This window comes from Dryas octopetala, chromosome 7 (assembly GCF_963921425.1).
Source record: "Dryas octopetala chromosome 7, drDryOcto1.1, whole genome shotgun sequence".
NCBI classification, from domain to species: Eukaryota; Viridiplantae; Streptophyta; class Magnoliopsida; order Rosales; family Rosaceae; genus Dryas; species Dryas octopetala.
In genome coordinates this window covers 5,355,635-5,370,355 of record NC_141372.1, presented here as the reverse complement: position 1 = coordinate 5,370,355, position 14,721 = coordinate 5,355,635, and the positions used below count along the sequence as shown (strand labels likewise).

Below are 14,721 nucleotides of genomic sequence, written 5' to 3'. Positions count from 1 at the left end.
CGTTCAACGGAGGCTTCCAAAACTTTTGGAAATTCAAGAATCACCCTCTACTTTCAGAAATTTCAGGTTCTACCCCCCATTGTAAGATCCGAAATTACCATATTCGCCCAGCTCTTTTTCGCTTTTACTTTCTAGATCCTTTGAGGTCTTCAGTGGCCGCCATCAAAGTCCTCGTTTCTGAAAATTCCCAAAACGCTTTCAACCAAATCGTTGTCTTTAAAATTCGATCAAAACCTCACCTTGCAAATCTCAGCTCTCTCTTTTCTCCACAAAATTCAATCAGTGCTAGAGAGATTAGGGCTTTTTTTTATTAATTTATGGAGAGGATCGTCGCAGAGAAGTACAAGCTAGGTCGCAAAATTGGGAGCGGTTCGTTTGGTGAAATTTACCTGGGTATGTTTGTCAATTATCTAGCTCTTCTTCTTTTATCTCTAATTATCATTATTTTGATGCTGATTAATTTCTTTTTTCTTTTAATTTGTTTGGGGGTTCAGCGACTCATATTGAGACTGGCGAGACCTTGGCGATCAAGATTGTAAGTCGTGATTGAATCCTCTTCATGTTTTGTTTCGGTGGAAAATACTATAATTTCCAGAAATAAATTGATTCTGCTTAGTTTGTGAATAAACAGTAAAAGTAGAGTTGCCATTTTTTAGTCAATGTGACAAATGACATGGCAGCTTTTTACTTTGAACTTAGAGATCAACACAAATTGCTATCACATCGGTTGGGATCTAAAGTTAGGATAATACTTGGTACCTCTAGTACTACTCTTGAATAAATAAGGTTTGAGCTGATGAAATTATGTATATTGTGATTGTTAGTGGAATCTTATGTTAGAATTAGGTTCCATGTATATGTGTGTGATGTGCGTGCGGGCGAGTGCGTGTTGGAGCATATCTTTACATCTTGATAATTTTAAGAAATTCATTTTTGTGCTCACTGGAATGTATTATAACCATCGATAAGTCCCATGTAACAGTATTGTAAGAAGTTCTATCGCAGCAATGAGCATTTGGTTTCAAATGGATGTAGGTTTGCTTTGGAAATATATTGTTGTGGTTTGTCATGTTCTCATTTTGGGGAGACAAAAAGTATGATGTGCAAGTAATTGATTGTCATTCATTCCTTGGCAGGAAAATAACAAGACAAAACATCCGCAACTTTTGTACGAGGCCAAGCTTTATAAAATTCTACAGGGAGGAAGTAAGGGTCAAATAGCAGTAGCTTTGTTTTGAAACTACATGCTCTCATAAACTATCACCTTGCATCTTGTTTTTACCGTGAATAATTTCTTGATTTTGTGACCCTTCAGGTGGTATTGCAAGCATAAGATGGGCAGGAGTAGATGGAGATGATAACGCCCTCATCATTGACTTGCTAGGACCGAGTCTTGAAGACCTCTTTGTGTACTGTGGGAGGAAGTTTTCACTCAAAACAGTCTTAATGTTGGCTGATCAGATGGTAATCTGCAATCTTTCTTAAGATGGTTTATTGTGATTTTGGAAGCCTAGTTTTGATGTTAGGAAGCGGTTGATTTTGTTTCATTATTATGCTCCTTTGCTTAAGTTTTTATGTAATTTTTTCATAAATTCTCTTTATTTTCTTTCTTGAGTTGCAATTAAATGGGGACTCACTCCTTAAGTCTGGAATTGAGATTTTCTATTTTTTTTCTTTTCCAGATTATCTAATTGCTAAGTGTCAAATTGTTTGCATATTGGTAATTTGATTTTTTTTTTGGTTTGGGTTCATTCAATTGCAGATTACGAGAATAGAATATGTGCATTCTAAAGGGTTTTTGCATAGAGACATCAAACCAGACAACTTCCTCATGGGTCTCGGCAGGAAAGCAAATCAGGTAATGCTAATGCATTCCTATTCAATAAGGAATAATATTGCTTCTATGATTTCTCTGTTTGTTTATCAGTTAATTTTTAACTTTTGTTGAAAATTCATCAGGTTTACATTATTGATTTTGGACTTGCAAAAAGATATCGAGACCAGACTACAAACCGACATATTCCGTACAGGTAAAATTCAATAATTATGTCCATTCTTTAAATCTGGTGGGATTTGTCTCACATTTGGGCTCTTCCTGTTCTGGGAAATCTTTTTGCTTTTGAATCTGTTATTCATATTAATATACCAAGTCATTGTGTATTGGAGGTTTTTTTTTCTTTTTTTTTTTCCACTTGTTTACAGTCAATACCCAGGTCATGGTTGGCTAAATTTTTCTATTTTACTTGACAAACTCATACAGAGAAAACAAAAGCTTAACAGGAACTGCACGTTATGCTAGTTGCAATACCCATTTGGGAATTGGTAAGTAGAGAGGTTTCCTTAAGTCCGTTCTAAATGCTTGGCTGTCTGTTTCCTCATTTTGTGGTTTCATTGTTTTAGATCAGAGTCGTCGGGATGATTTGGAGTCACTTGGCTATGTTCTTCTGTACTTCTTAAGAGGAAGGTATGCCATAAATTCAACACCATATCTCAGGAGAGAATTTCTTATTTTGAATGATTTCCCACTGGAGTTCCAACTAGGATTTCTTATGCTGATTTCTTTTTTCTTGGTGAAACAAATGTGTTGGTTATTACAATTGTCATTTGATGACCAGAAAAGTTTGCACAATGTTGTGATTAGATAACTGAATACAACTGTATTATTTCTTTTCCTGACTGACTGATTGGTTTCTCCATTTAGCCTTCCTTGGCAGGGTCTAAAAGCTGCAACAAAGAAGCAAAAATATGATAAGATTTGTGAGAAGAAGTTATCAACTCCCATTGAGGTATGTGTCACTAATACTATCCATTAGGTCATAGGTTTGCATCTTGTGAATAGGGCGATTGAACGTTGTCTCCAAAAAAATTATGTACGGAATTTGTGGTAGTCTCAATGAGATTAGTCTCATAGTATATCAATTTAGATATCAAGAATTCTTAGTTTAAAAATGTAATTATAAACACAGCTTACATTTTTTGTTTCTTTTTCCTTGCTTTTCTTTTGGGAGGGAGGTTTTCACTAATTTCTATTTTTATTTTGGAATATGAATATGGTTCTAACTATAATTTGAAAGCTTTTGGGAGATCTGTTATTATTTGCAACATGATAATCCATACTTTTTATGTAAGGTTTTTTCCCCTTTAAACTGTATTTTCTGTGTAAAAATGAACTGACTGATATCTCATCTGTTTTCAAGGCCCTATGCAAGTCACATCCTGTGGAGTTCGCATCCTACTTTCACTATTGCCACTCTTTAACATTTGATCAACGCCCTGATTATGCATTCTTGAAGCGCCTGTTTTGTGACTTATCCACCCGTGAAGGTATGATATTTGTTTCACCATATTCTGTATCCTGCAACATATAACTAGTTGTAAAAAATGCAACCCACATTATTTGGCAAGTTGATGCTTTGCACAAATGATGTTTTCCTTAATGGAAAACTTTGTTTGATCATTTATTTTGGCCCCTATATAGAACTTATTAAAATGTATTATGAACTGACACTCTTTCTTTATTGGTGCTTATCATATTTTTCCTGTATTTTACAGGATATGAGTTTGATTATGTATTTGACTGGACAATTTTAAAATACCAGCAGGCACAAAGGAGTCAGGGACAATCATCTGTTAGTATTTTCATGACCTATTCTTTTATTATAATCTCCTATTAATTGCTTCCAAGCATTGTATGTACAGGACCGTGTTCTGTTCTTATATGTATATAATTTTGCTTGAAGTCTTTTCTGTATTTAAGTACTGATATATTCAATCTTACATGTCTAATTTTGTTTCTCCTGACTTTATCTCAGAGTTTGCAGCCAGCTGTAGTGACTAACGGTCGAGTAGTGACTAGCAGTCGAGCACTGCCTATGGATGCGATGAGGTTTAAAGGTAAGGTCCAGTTTGCACTTCACGTCCAGGGTGGTTATGACCCAGATCTTGATGAGATTTGGCCTTAAATTAGAGCATTTAAAAAGCTCTTGGGATATTAGAGCCTTATTGCTCACATTATTAGAGAAGCCTGATTAAGGTTGTATTTATGGATTTCAGGAGTTAATGGTGTTTCTAATTCAGCTGAGCTTGCAGAACGTAGACGATCAAGTAATCTTGGTCATCCAGATGTTCATATGCAATTTAGATCAACAGCCCAGAATTTGGGTCCTGATTATTCTATTGAAACACGGGTATGTAACTTGTAATGTAAATCATATCATGGTTTGTTAATGTATTTAGCTCCTCTCTATCTCATGGTTTGTTTTTTGCACATTATGTTGTGCACCCTGTGTTTGTAAGTACTTTTTTTTCGGTCACATGTGTTGTAAGTACTTGCCGAATGTAAATCATGACTGTTTTTGTAATTGGTGCAGAATGTGAGTAATGTACCAATGCCAGCTACTTCGTTTGCTCTCAGAAGAAATTTTCCAAGACCTGAGGGGCCAGCTGAAAATGCAAACTTGGGTCGTGGAGTTAGGAACCAAAATGGTTCTTCAAGCAAGTTGGATGCCATCTCAAAACCAAATTTCTTCAGCTAAGTAATAGGTATGGAGTTCTCTATCGCATTAAGTTATCCTCTATATGCTTACATGTGTACCTTGTTTCAAATGCAAGACAATTGCTTTAAATCTGCATAATTTTTTATAAGCCATTCAGCCGTGGTTTGTTTCTTCAGCTACAGATCTAATGGAGATTACTCAGAGCATGCATCTGGCTGGAGAAAATATCATGAAGTTTGGATTGGTTGCTTTCTTCCATCCTAAATGGTACAATGCATCAGAAAAGCGCGACTGGCAAAACATGATCACTCTGCATGTGCTCTTCACTTCTAAAGCTTGGAGTTTTCGTGTGCATAGGTGGCAAAAAAAGACCGCACATTTCATCTTGTGTGGATGATGTGTAAAGTGTATTTTCCATTATTCTGAAAATAGATCATAAATCTTTTTCCGGTGTTATTTGGTTTTTTTGACCATGTATTTCATTCAATTCAGGATTGAGTTGCTTTCTGTTCTTATTGCTGTATCTTTTTCGGATCAAAGCCCTGGATGTTCACCTGGATCAGTTTAAACCTAGGTACCCAGGTCCTTCAGAATCTGGAAAAGAGTAAACTAGTATTTCAGGTATCAATTACGTTGATATTTTCTCTTGGAGTTTCTATCAGATACCATTAGTTTTTCAGTGGAAATGTGACTTGTGGAGTTATTTTATTTGACTTATACATAAATGCTCATTAATGTCGCTTTTCTTTGCTTCAGATCTTATGGGTTATAAAGGATGAATGGGAGAACTTCATTGGAAGTGTTGATGTCAATTGAAGGGGTATTAAAGATCCTTCTTTCTCTTGGTCTTTAAAGACTTCGAGCTCTGTATTTAGAGGCTTTAAGGTAACTATATAGTCCAGAATTCGAAGCAGGGCTGCACTTGCTAATAATTTTTGTTTTCAAATTTCTTCCTAACCCTCTCATATCTCATCTCCCACCCTCTTTTCTCCCATATATCTTTCCTCTACTTCTTCAACATAAAAACAAACCTGAATACCAAAAATAAAAACATTACCGAACTTGGGCCATCTTCATAACAAATGTATTACAGAAGGTTGGGGTTGTATGTATATGCTCTATGGTCATAAAATTGATGTCAAGTACATCTCTGGCTTTCCAAATGTTTCTATGTCATCTCTGATCAGTAAATGCCACTACTTTTTTAATCATTAAGGGGGAAAAATTATTGAACATGTTGCTCTTTTTTTTTTTGGGGTTTCCCATAAGAATCTGATTTCGTGAAAGGAAAACAAAACAAGAATATGATTATGGAGGATGCTTCTACTAAACTAAGTGATGGAAGATATTGCTAGTCAGCATAAAGGTAGTTTGGTCTAAGTTATGAGTTTTGTGACATTGTGCCAATGACTTTATGCTATGGTTGGAAATTACATAGTATCAACCTCGTAAAGCTCAGGGGTTAGGGGGTTATTTGAGTAATGTTAATCACAATTTACAATAAAAACAATGGTTGTGGGAGTGGGACCTCGGAATTGTTGGTGCTTACCCGCACTTAAGACCATGATTAGACTCAAAGCAATGATGAAAGTTGTATGATAATATTGATGGCCTCTGCTTGGTGCGTGGACTTGAAACTATTAAGTTATGCTGCCACTACTATGGTGTAAATAATCCTGGGATTATGTCCTAGGGGCTAGTGGCGCCTGGCGGGATCATGGTGCTTGCCTCCAATAGTCCAATTTATTTTCTTAAAATGTAGAATGATTAATATTTCAAGATGATGGTCTATTATTCACGAGAAGACTTTTATGGAACGGGTATATATCTACACTTTCACAATATTTAACATGGTATATATCTACATTTTCACAATATTTAACATGTGTTTACTTATTGTAAAAATGTGAGTATATGCACCCGGTGTAAGTTTTTCTTATCATTCACTCAGCCCACCATATGTCACTCAATCCAAGGTCCAAGGACCACACGAGGTTTATCAGCTGGTTTTTTTTTTAGTTTTTTTTTCCAAGCTTATAACTAATTGGTATTAGCTGGGCTAATTTTTACAAAAAGTTGCTGATTACAATTTACAATATAGTAGTACGGAAACCTATTATGCTGCGCGAATACTGTAAAAGTTGCATGAAAAACAAAATGAAAAGAGATCAGCTTTAGACAGAGGTTGCTTTAAACCTCGATATGGGACACATTTTGTAGACCCCTTGTTATATTTCTCATTAAGCTCAATTGGGATGAGTCTTATTAATTCAAGTGGGATGAGAGAGTCCACATCCCACGTTTAAACTTTCATGTAACTGGAAAAAAACAAAAAACAAAAACTAGGTGGCTCTAAATAAGTACCCCTGAAATTAAATCAATATCTTAAGCATCTCTTGAGCGTTATTAGATTCTCTTCCATAATTTTCATGATTATAGGTAATCTTGGTGGACGTGGCATACATTTTAAGGCAGGGATGGACTATGGAGCATATAATTATATAGTGGCCAAATTAAATGAGTTGCACACTCAGAATGATGGTCATGGGAATGGTTGTTTGGTCAAAATCCAGAGGATAAAACTGGGTGCAAAAGCCAAAAGGGTCCCTCCCCCTCTCAGATGTGACTTTAGACTTTGATAATGGTGACAAAAGAACCCTAGTAATGATGAACTCTGCCGCTCAAAAAATTGGCCTTTTACCTATTTATGTATAAAGCGCACACACAGCAACAATTAAGTTGGTGATGACAAAAGATGAATGAGAATTGAGATGATGATTCACATTCACCTTTAAATTTTAATTGGGTCCTTTGAAATATCTTAAAGAAACATGCAACTTACTTTGGCATACCATGTTAAATAGTACTCTACTCTGTACCCTCCTCTTCATCATCTTAGTATTCTTGCTTTCTTGGCTAGATTTAGATGCTTTGATGAGTCCCAACTGAGTGATCGAGAAAATATTGGGCTTGAAAAGAAAGTAAGTCGCACCTTTTTTTTTTTTTCAAAAAAAACCTACATGTCTGCATTGATATAATGCAAAGAGAAGGCTAGCTTTCCATGATTATATGATTCATCTTGGTGAAAAATTAAATGTTGAGCGCCTAACTGTGTGTGTGTGTGATGGTGTCAGTGAGCTCTTGTGGTCTGAAATGCTCAACACATGTACATGGTGGACTGGAGAACATAGACGAAAATGGTGGGATAATTGGGTCTTCTTGTTGCCCACCACCCGAAACTCCAACAGAGTCCATGGAGTTTCTGGCCAGATCATGGAGTCTGTCTGCCATGGAGCTCTCCAAAGCTCTTAACTTTCACCATACAACACATGCTGTTGCTTCTAAAAATCTTGACAAGTCTTCTGATCATGGTGTTGAAATAATGCACGATTTAAGCTCCATTCCTTCAAGGGAATCATCTGTAAGTTTCTTATATAATTTTAACAAAATATCTTGTACAAGTTTCAAGTTTCTGTGAAACTGATCTGGCTATTACAAAAGTACATATATGTTGTTCATAACTTGGTTTGATCCAAGGGTGAAGGGTCACCATATATTCATATGTTTTCTTTCGTGTTTTTTTTCTTTGGGTCTCGATTGCTTCAGCAGTTACCCACTGGGGGTAGCCCTCCAATTTCACCAAGAGACAGTGACGAAATGAAGGTTCTCTCTCCCTCCCTCTCTAATTAGTGTTTTTTTTTTTTTTTTTTGAGAAGAAATTTGTGTTTATTTCACTAATGCTACATAAATCATATTGTAAACCATATTATTAAGAGAGGTGAGTGAGACCCATCAGAAATTCTTAGGTACAACAATTGTCTTTTCTTTCACAAAACTAGTCGCATAATTAGCATGTGGAAGAGAGATTGTATACAACTGCTCTAACCAAGAATTTTTAGAGACACACCTATACAATCTATTAAAGATATAATTTAAAAATTGATCAATAAATATGGTCCAAATAATTTTATTATTTCACTTAAATGAGTCCAACTTCTAGAGTTTGTAAGTAAAACAGTCTGACCACAAGTTGAGATTTAATTTTTTTTCATTTTGGGTCAAGTCGCGATTTACAAGTAAATCGTTACAATTTCTGCCTAAGACCTCTTTTAAGAAAATGAAGAAAAGTTTCATTATACAAATAGCTAGTTGATAATTGTCCTATTATTTTATAAAATTATTTCGGAAAGTAGAATCGCCATCATATATTTTGTGCACGAGTGCATGATTGTAAACTAGTATATAATTGCTTATTAAGTCTTGAATTAATTAAGTATGCCTGGTCCCCTTTTTCTGTGTAATGAGTAATGACTAATGACTGCATGGAACTTTTTGTTATATTACAACCGATTTACAAAAAGCTTCTTTTCCCATATACAAGATATACACCCAACCCGAGCACAAGCAGAGGTGTATGAACTTTAACAGCTGGTTAATATGTGCAGGAGATAATTTTACTACATCAAGCACTCCATCCAGATTTCCTTTCCAGTCAACAACTGCTCAATAATGGGGTATTATTTCATTTTCATCTATCAACCTCAGCATATATATGAAATTCCTCGGCATCATCTTCCTCATTATTACTTCTCTGCAGCTATACAAGGGCATTTTGCGAGGGAAAACAATGGGGAGGTGGATAAAAGATCAAAAGGAGAGGAAGAAGCAGGAAATGAGAACCCAAAATGCCCAGTTGCACGCGGCTGTTTCTGTGGCTGGGGTTGCTGCTGCTGTAGCAGCACTTGCAGCTTCATCTGCACTGCCTGAACCATCAACGTCCCACCGGAAAACACCATCCGAAAGGACCACTGAAACATCAACTGCACTAGCATCTGCAGCAGCTCTAGTAGCTTCTCGCTGCATTGAGATTGCGGAGGAAATGGGAGCTGATCAAGACCATATTCTGTCAGTTGTCAATTCTGCAGTTAATGCAAGGACTAATGGAGATATCATGACCTTAACAGCTGGAGCAGCCACAGGTATCACTAAACCTCTACAAGTACCAAATTCCATCATTCTACAAGTACCAAATTCCATCATTCTACAAGACAGAAATCTTGGCTTGATAGAGTAGAGTCAACAATTTCCCCAATTTCAACAACAAACTCAATACACAAACCATCATCCTCAAGTGTGACTATTTGCTCTGGATGTACAAAGATCTAGCTTTAGATAGTTCCCACAAAACCAGCTCAGAACTCGATATAGTTAAGCACAGACTAGTTTAAACATATTGACACCACAAATCTTGGTTAAACTGTATCTGATCATTGAGTTACAGCTTTACGAGGAGCTGCCACACTTAAGGTAAGGCTGCAAAAGGAGTGTGGAGGCACAGCATTTGCTCTGGCTGAGGAAAAATGTGAGGCAAAAGAATCAAATTCTGCATTGAACTTTGTCTCAAGAGGAGGAGAACTCCTCAAACGTACAAGGAAAGGTATACCTCAAAAAGGATTTACCAAGATACATTCATGAAGCAATAGTAAATTTAGCTAGCTGACTTCATGGATAAGTTAGATGACTAATGTGAAATCGCTATAACATAACTTTTGATTGCAGGTGCTCTCCATTGGAAGCAAGTTTCTTTCAACATGAATTCAAATGGACAGGTAAAAACTTGAAGCTACTAAATTTTTTTTTTTTTTTTAAAAGAAGATAAAGAAATGAATTTTGATAAACTTTCTTCCCTTTCTGTCGTGTTGCCTACTATTTCTAAAGCATTATTCCAAAATACCTATTGAAATTTAGAATGATAGCAGGTTGTAGCCAAAATGAAAAGCAAGCACATGGTGGGAACATTTACAAAAAAGAAGAAATGTAAGAAAATTCTCATACCCAGAGCAAATATTTTATATTGACTCCTGCCCCTGTCAACCATGATGCCATGCCTGTGATGCATGCAGGTGTAGTCTCTGGAGTCTACTGTGACATCCCAGCCTGGCCCGGAAGGGAGAGGGAAGATGGCAGCAAACCAAGGGCATACTTTGGGATAAAAACAGCTGACAGGATAATAGAATTTGAATGCAAGAGTAAAGGTGACCAACATATGTGGACTGAGGGGATCCATCATATGTTGAATTTCTTGCCAACATAACACAATTCTAAGAAAGGTTAAGATTTGGATTGATGTAAAACTGAATTGTTTACATTTTGACAACAATCAATGTGCAGCTACTATCTCAAAATCCTAGATGCACATATGGTTGGTCAAGGATGGCACTTATAGCAATTGTTACAGTCTCTCATGGGTATATATACAAATCTGGATTGGTATGTTCTCTCATGGGCTGCTTCAAGATAAATAGAATTGGCAGGTTGGAAGAATCTACAGTCAAAATTGTTACAAATCTTCCCTTGGACTCAATTAAGAGGACTGGCATTTATAATGATGCTTTTACTCACTCTAATTCCTTCAGAAAATCAACATTATCAACAAATACCTGCAGGATGGGGAGGGGAAAGAATGAATCATTGAATTAATATTGCAAATAAATACATTGAATAAGTATGTGTTGCTTAATATGATAAATTTCATGCATAAAAGGTACAAAATATAACATAACACTAATGTGTAAGTAACTCAACTTTCACTTATGGAAAGCACTCAAACAGGTCATACCGATTTCCAGCCATCAGGGTCAAGGAAAGCAGTTATCTTTGTGTTGATACCTGGCACGGGCCCAGGTTCAAGAATAATCTTCCCTCCAAAGAGTTTGATTGCTTCTGCACTCTTATAAACATCATCTGTGCCTATTGCAATCTGTTAAAATTTGGGATTCAGTCTTCTTCATACGGTAACATAGAGAATGGTAAGCAAAATTAGAATAGGTCATCTACAGTGCTGTAGGAGAAGGAATCCCATATACCTGTGCATAACCATTTCCTTTGTCATAATCGGTGATTCCATAGTTATATGTCAGTTCAAGCACTGCACTCTTATCTTCAGGACCATAACCCATCATGGCTACTGTATTCTAGAGAACAGACAGAACCAAATATCAGGTAAAATACCAATATGCAGACAATGTTGAGCAATAGTTTTCAATTAAATTGGATATATTAAAAAGGAAAAGAAAAAGAGGGCGGGGAGCGAGGAAGGGGGGGGGGGGGGGGGGAAGGCTAAAGGCATGCAGGGACAGCCACATAAATGCCAAAATATAAATGGCTTTGGTCACAATTTTTTATAATGGTCATGAAGTCCAAGAAGTTTATGTGCATGTATTGAGATTAACATAAACATGCCAATCCTGCTATGGTCTGTTTGGATTCGTGTAACAACCAAGGTCAAATGGTCACTTGTTCGATTGGCGAGAGAGGAAAATGAGAGAGAGTAAACAAAAGAGATTAACATAAACATCATAATTTCAAAGGGTATCCACAAATAGCAGGGAAGTTTTCAGTGTGAAGTTACCTTGTACTCAGGATTATCTCTCTTGCAGAGAAGTTCCATCCCAAAAGCCTTCAAGTTAGAGAAACACAATGGAAAAAGCTTCAGGAAGCTTACAACTATAAAAGCCTAACTTGCAACAAATGTATTAAGTTTTACTAAAGGAAGTTGACACAACTCACCTTCTTATAAAAGTTAATGGCGCGGTCAAGATCACCTACACGAAGCATCACTTGGCAGAAGGGCTCAGGTGCAGGCACTCTCTCCAAAAGCTCAAACGTATAACCATCAGGATCCTCAATAAAAGCAATTATTGTACTGCCACCATTAACAGGTCCAGGTTCCCTTGTAACTTTCCCTCCCTTTGCCTTTATAAGTTCCACTGTTTTGGCGACCTACAGAAAATTGTATAACTTAAGTGAGTTCACAAATCTTGGCATATAAAACATTATGGACAAGAAATAAAATTGTCAGAAACAATGGCCCAAATTTCTGAAGAGTACGGATGTTAAAAAAAGAAAGCTAGTTTCATATGAATATTCATATTAGTTCCAGAAAAATGAGCTTTGAGTAGCAAAATGGAAAGCCTAGCACCACACCTATCGATATCTATTTCAGTATTGACACAAAATGCTCCCATTTCCATTAAGCATAGATATTATTCAATTTTTAAATCAAATTTTAGTTATAAATTGTCAAAGGGTTTGTCATTCAAAACAAATCAGATGATACATCTCAGATTCTCATGCGGCTTAAATAAAACCACTTGATAGGACAGTGGATTCAAAAGTTGAACCCAAAGTAAGTACTAATAATTATTAGTTTGGCACAAAGACAAAACCAAATCTATATTAAGAAATAGGAGCTTACATCTTCAACTGCAATACCAAAATGACCAAAACCAGTCCCAATGTTGTACTTGTCCACTCCATAATCTATCAGCAAAATGTAATAGAATTTCAAAATCGTATGAAAGCAACTATACAGTATAAAAATCCCTCAATGGAATGACAAAACACAATTGAATTTTCATACAAAGCTACATATTGAAATGACTTACTGTATGTAAGTTCAACAGCAAAATTGGAATCTTCTGGCCCGTATCCAAGAAAAGCATTTGAATATCGCTCCTCTGGTATGTCACGTTTTCTTAACAGCTTCATCCCCAAACATTCAGTATAGAATCTGCATCTCAAAAGAAGAATTAGATAGCTGTAGGAACTATGCAATATTGAAGCAAATTTTTCTTTTACTAAATGGACACGTACTTTATAGTCTTGTCCAAGTCCCCAACACGATAGACAACATGAAGCATTCTTCGTGTGTCATTTTTTACCCACTCAACTGCATTTTCCTGGGTGATAAAAGTGCTTGCTTGGGCCAAATTTGCCACTGGGGCAGCCTCTACAGAGTTTCCCTCCCCTCTTAGCAACTCAGATGCTTTTGCACCTAATAGTTGTGATTGAGGAAGAGCTGGAGAACACCCCAAATCCACAAGTGCAGGGCATGTTAAATCCAATTGATGCATTTTTTAAGCAAAATTTACAAAATGCTTAGCTAAAATTCTTCATGTGCTTAGAAAGTAAATATCAAAGAAGAAAATGGTTTACATTTTTGTAAGTTGAACATTGTTATAGTTATTTATGCTGACTTATGTAAAGGTCATGCATTTTCAGCACTGGAAAGAAGAAACCTCAAGCTTCCATACAATTTGAATTTTCTTAATATCTCTCTTCACAGAAACCACATTGCAAACTTTCAGCCAGCGCTAACCACATTGCGTTTGCTTTATAAGAAAAGAAGAAGTTAAAGCAAACTAAAGAAAACCAAACATTTCCATTCTTATATAGCAGACATTATTCAACCCCAAACTTAACATAATACACTTAAATTGCACATTTCAGTCAAAATTTCACTGCGACAAGCCAAAACAACACAAAACTCCAAACAGTAATTCTAACAAAATCACAACTTCAAAACAAGAACAAAATAAAACATGGGTTTTTCATATTTGTGGTTTTGGTCGGAAGCAAAGTGAAAAAGAATGATGATAATTGATAAGGGAGGAATTACCAGAGCCGAGTTGAAAGAGAGCGAGTCTTCGAGAAGTACTATACGAAGAAGCAGAGTTTCGCACATCAAAAAATCTCAAGGACGGTGATTGTGGAGCAAGAGAAGGTCTTAAGAGATTCAGAGTAGCTGATAAAGATGCCATTTTGGTTTTCTTTCTACCACACTTTGTATGTGTCTCTGTGTTTCGCTCACTCTGAGCTTTGCTCGCTCTGCTATCTGCATGTTGGAGAAGATAATATGTGTTCGGGTAAGTGGGCCTCATATGTTGTCTTTGGGCTTAGTAGTTTTCCAGGCCAGCCCTGTTATGGGCCGGATCTTCTATATACCATCACATCTTTCCTTCACTACGCTTGAATGTATTGGGCCTATTGGCCCATATAAGATGAATCTGTACTATTTACTCGAATTATCAATATTTTTATTTTTCTGTATAACTTGACAGTCTTGACTATCCATGATTTTCTTATGATAATTCTAAGTTGATACATTTTAATCGTTAGATTAGATATACGACTGAGATACGTGACAGGTAAAAGTGACTGAGATGCATTTCATCTTCTGTATTCAATCTAATGAGAAATTTTTTAGTGTGACTGTTTACCATGTAGCTGGTATTATTAATCTACTTAATTACTTAAAAAATATTCTAAACTAAATTTTCTCTTTAATTCAGAATGTCTCTAATTTTGTTTTGCTATCTTTTCTCATGAAACTACAGACCTAAAAAAAGATAACATTGAAAACTCAATAATTTAGCCTATTGGG

General features: G+C 36.1%; 2 protein-coding genes and 1 pseudogene across 5 annotated transcripts; 2 read left to right on the top strand and 1 right to left on the bottom strand.

Annotated features, from left to right (window-relative positions):
• The first annotated feature begins 28 nt into the window (after window positions 1–28).
• On the top strand, window positions 29–4,539 carry LOC147278881 (casein kinase 1-like protein 3; annotated as a pseudogene). The gene is made up of 14 exons (XR_015123243.1): window positions 29–393; window positions 495–535; window positions 1,137–1,206; window positions 1,316–1,464; window positions 1,763–1,858; window positions 1,960–2,030; window positions 2,261–2,322; window positions 2,401–2,464; window positions 2,702–2,786; window positions 3,198–3,324; window positions 3,553–3,629; window positions 3,813–3,894; window positions 4,054–4,187; window positions 4,371–4,539. The product of XR_015123243.1 is annotated as a casein kinase 1-like protein 3 (transcript).
• Window positions 4,540–7,425: 2,886 nt separating this feature from the next.
• On the top strand, window positions 7,426–10,602 carry LOC147278880 (phosphoinositide binding protein). 3 transcript variants are annotated; one of them, XM_086251215.1, is made up of 9 exons: window positions 7,426–7,477; window positions 7,631–7,917; window positions 8,106–8,159; window positions 8,942–9,010; window positions 9,094–9,475; window positions 9,778–9,933; window positions 10,056–10,105; window positions 10,256–10,313; window positions 10,400–10,602. In XM_086251215.1, coding segments are annotated over exons 1-9 (1,248 nt in total). In that variant the 5' UTR covers window positions 7,426–7,476; the 3' UTR covers window positions 10,591–10,602. The 3 variants fall into 3 exon arrangements, with proteins under 3 accessions (XP_086107341.1, XP_086107340.1, XP_086107338.1); XM_086251214.1 differs by having other exon boundaries at window positions 8,103–8,159; window positions 10,253–10,313; XM_086251212.1 differs by lacking the exon at window positions 7,426–7,477 and having other exon boundaries at window positions 7,621–7,917; window positions 8,103–8,159.
• On the bottom strand, window positions 10,596–14,160 carry LOC147278879 (putative lactoylglutathione lyase, chloroplastic). Its single transcript, XM_086251216.1, has 9 exons — window positions 13,957–14,160; window positions 13,152–13,356; window positions 12,944–13,068; window positions 12,754–12,818; window positions 12,066–12,278; window positions 11,908–11,955; window positions 11,363–11,470; window positions 11,116–11,256; window positions 10,596–10,936 (listed from the first exon to the last, which is right to left on the bottom strand). The coding sequence occupies exons 1-9, from the start codon at window positions 14,096–14,098 to the stop codon at window positions 10,895–10,897; spliced, it is 1,089 nt and encodes a 362-aa protein (XP_086107342.1). The 5' UTR covers window positions 14,099–14,160; the 3' UTR covers window positions 10,596–10,894.
• Window positions 14,161–14,721: the final 561 nt, after the last annotated feature.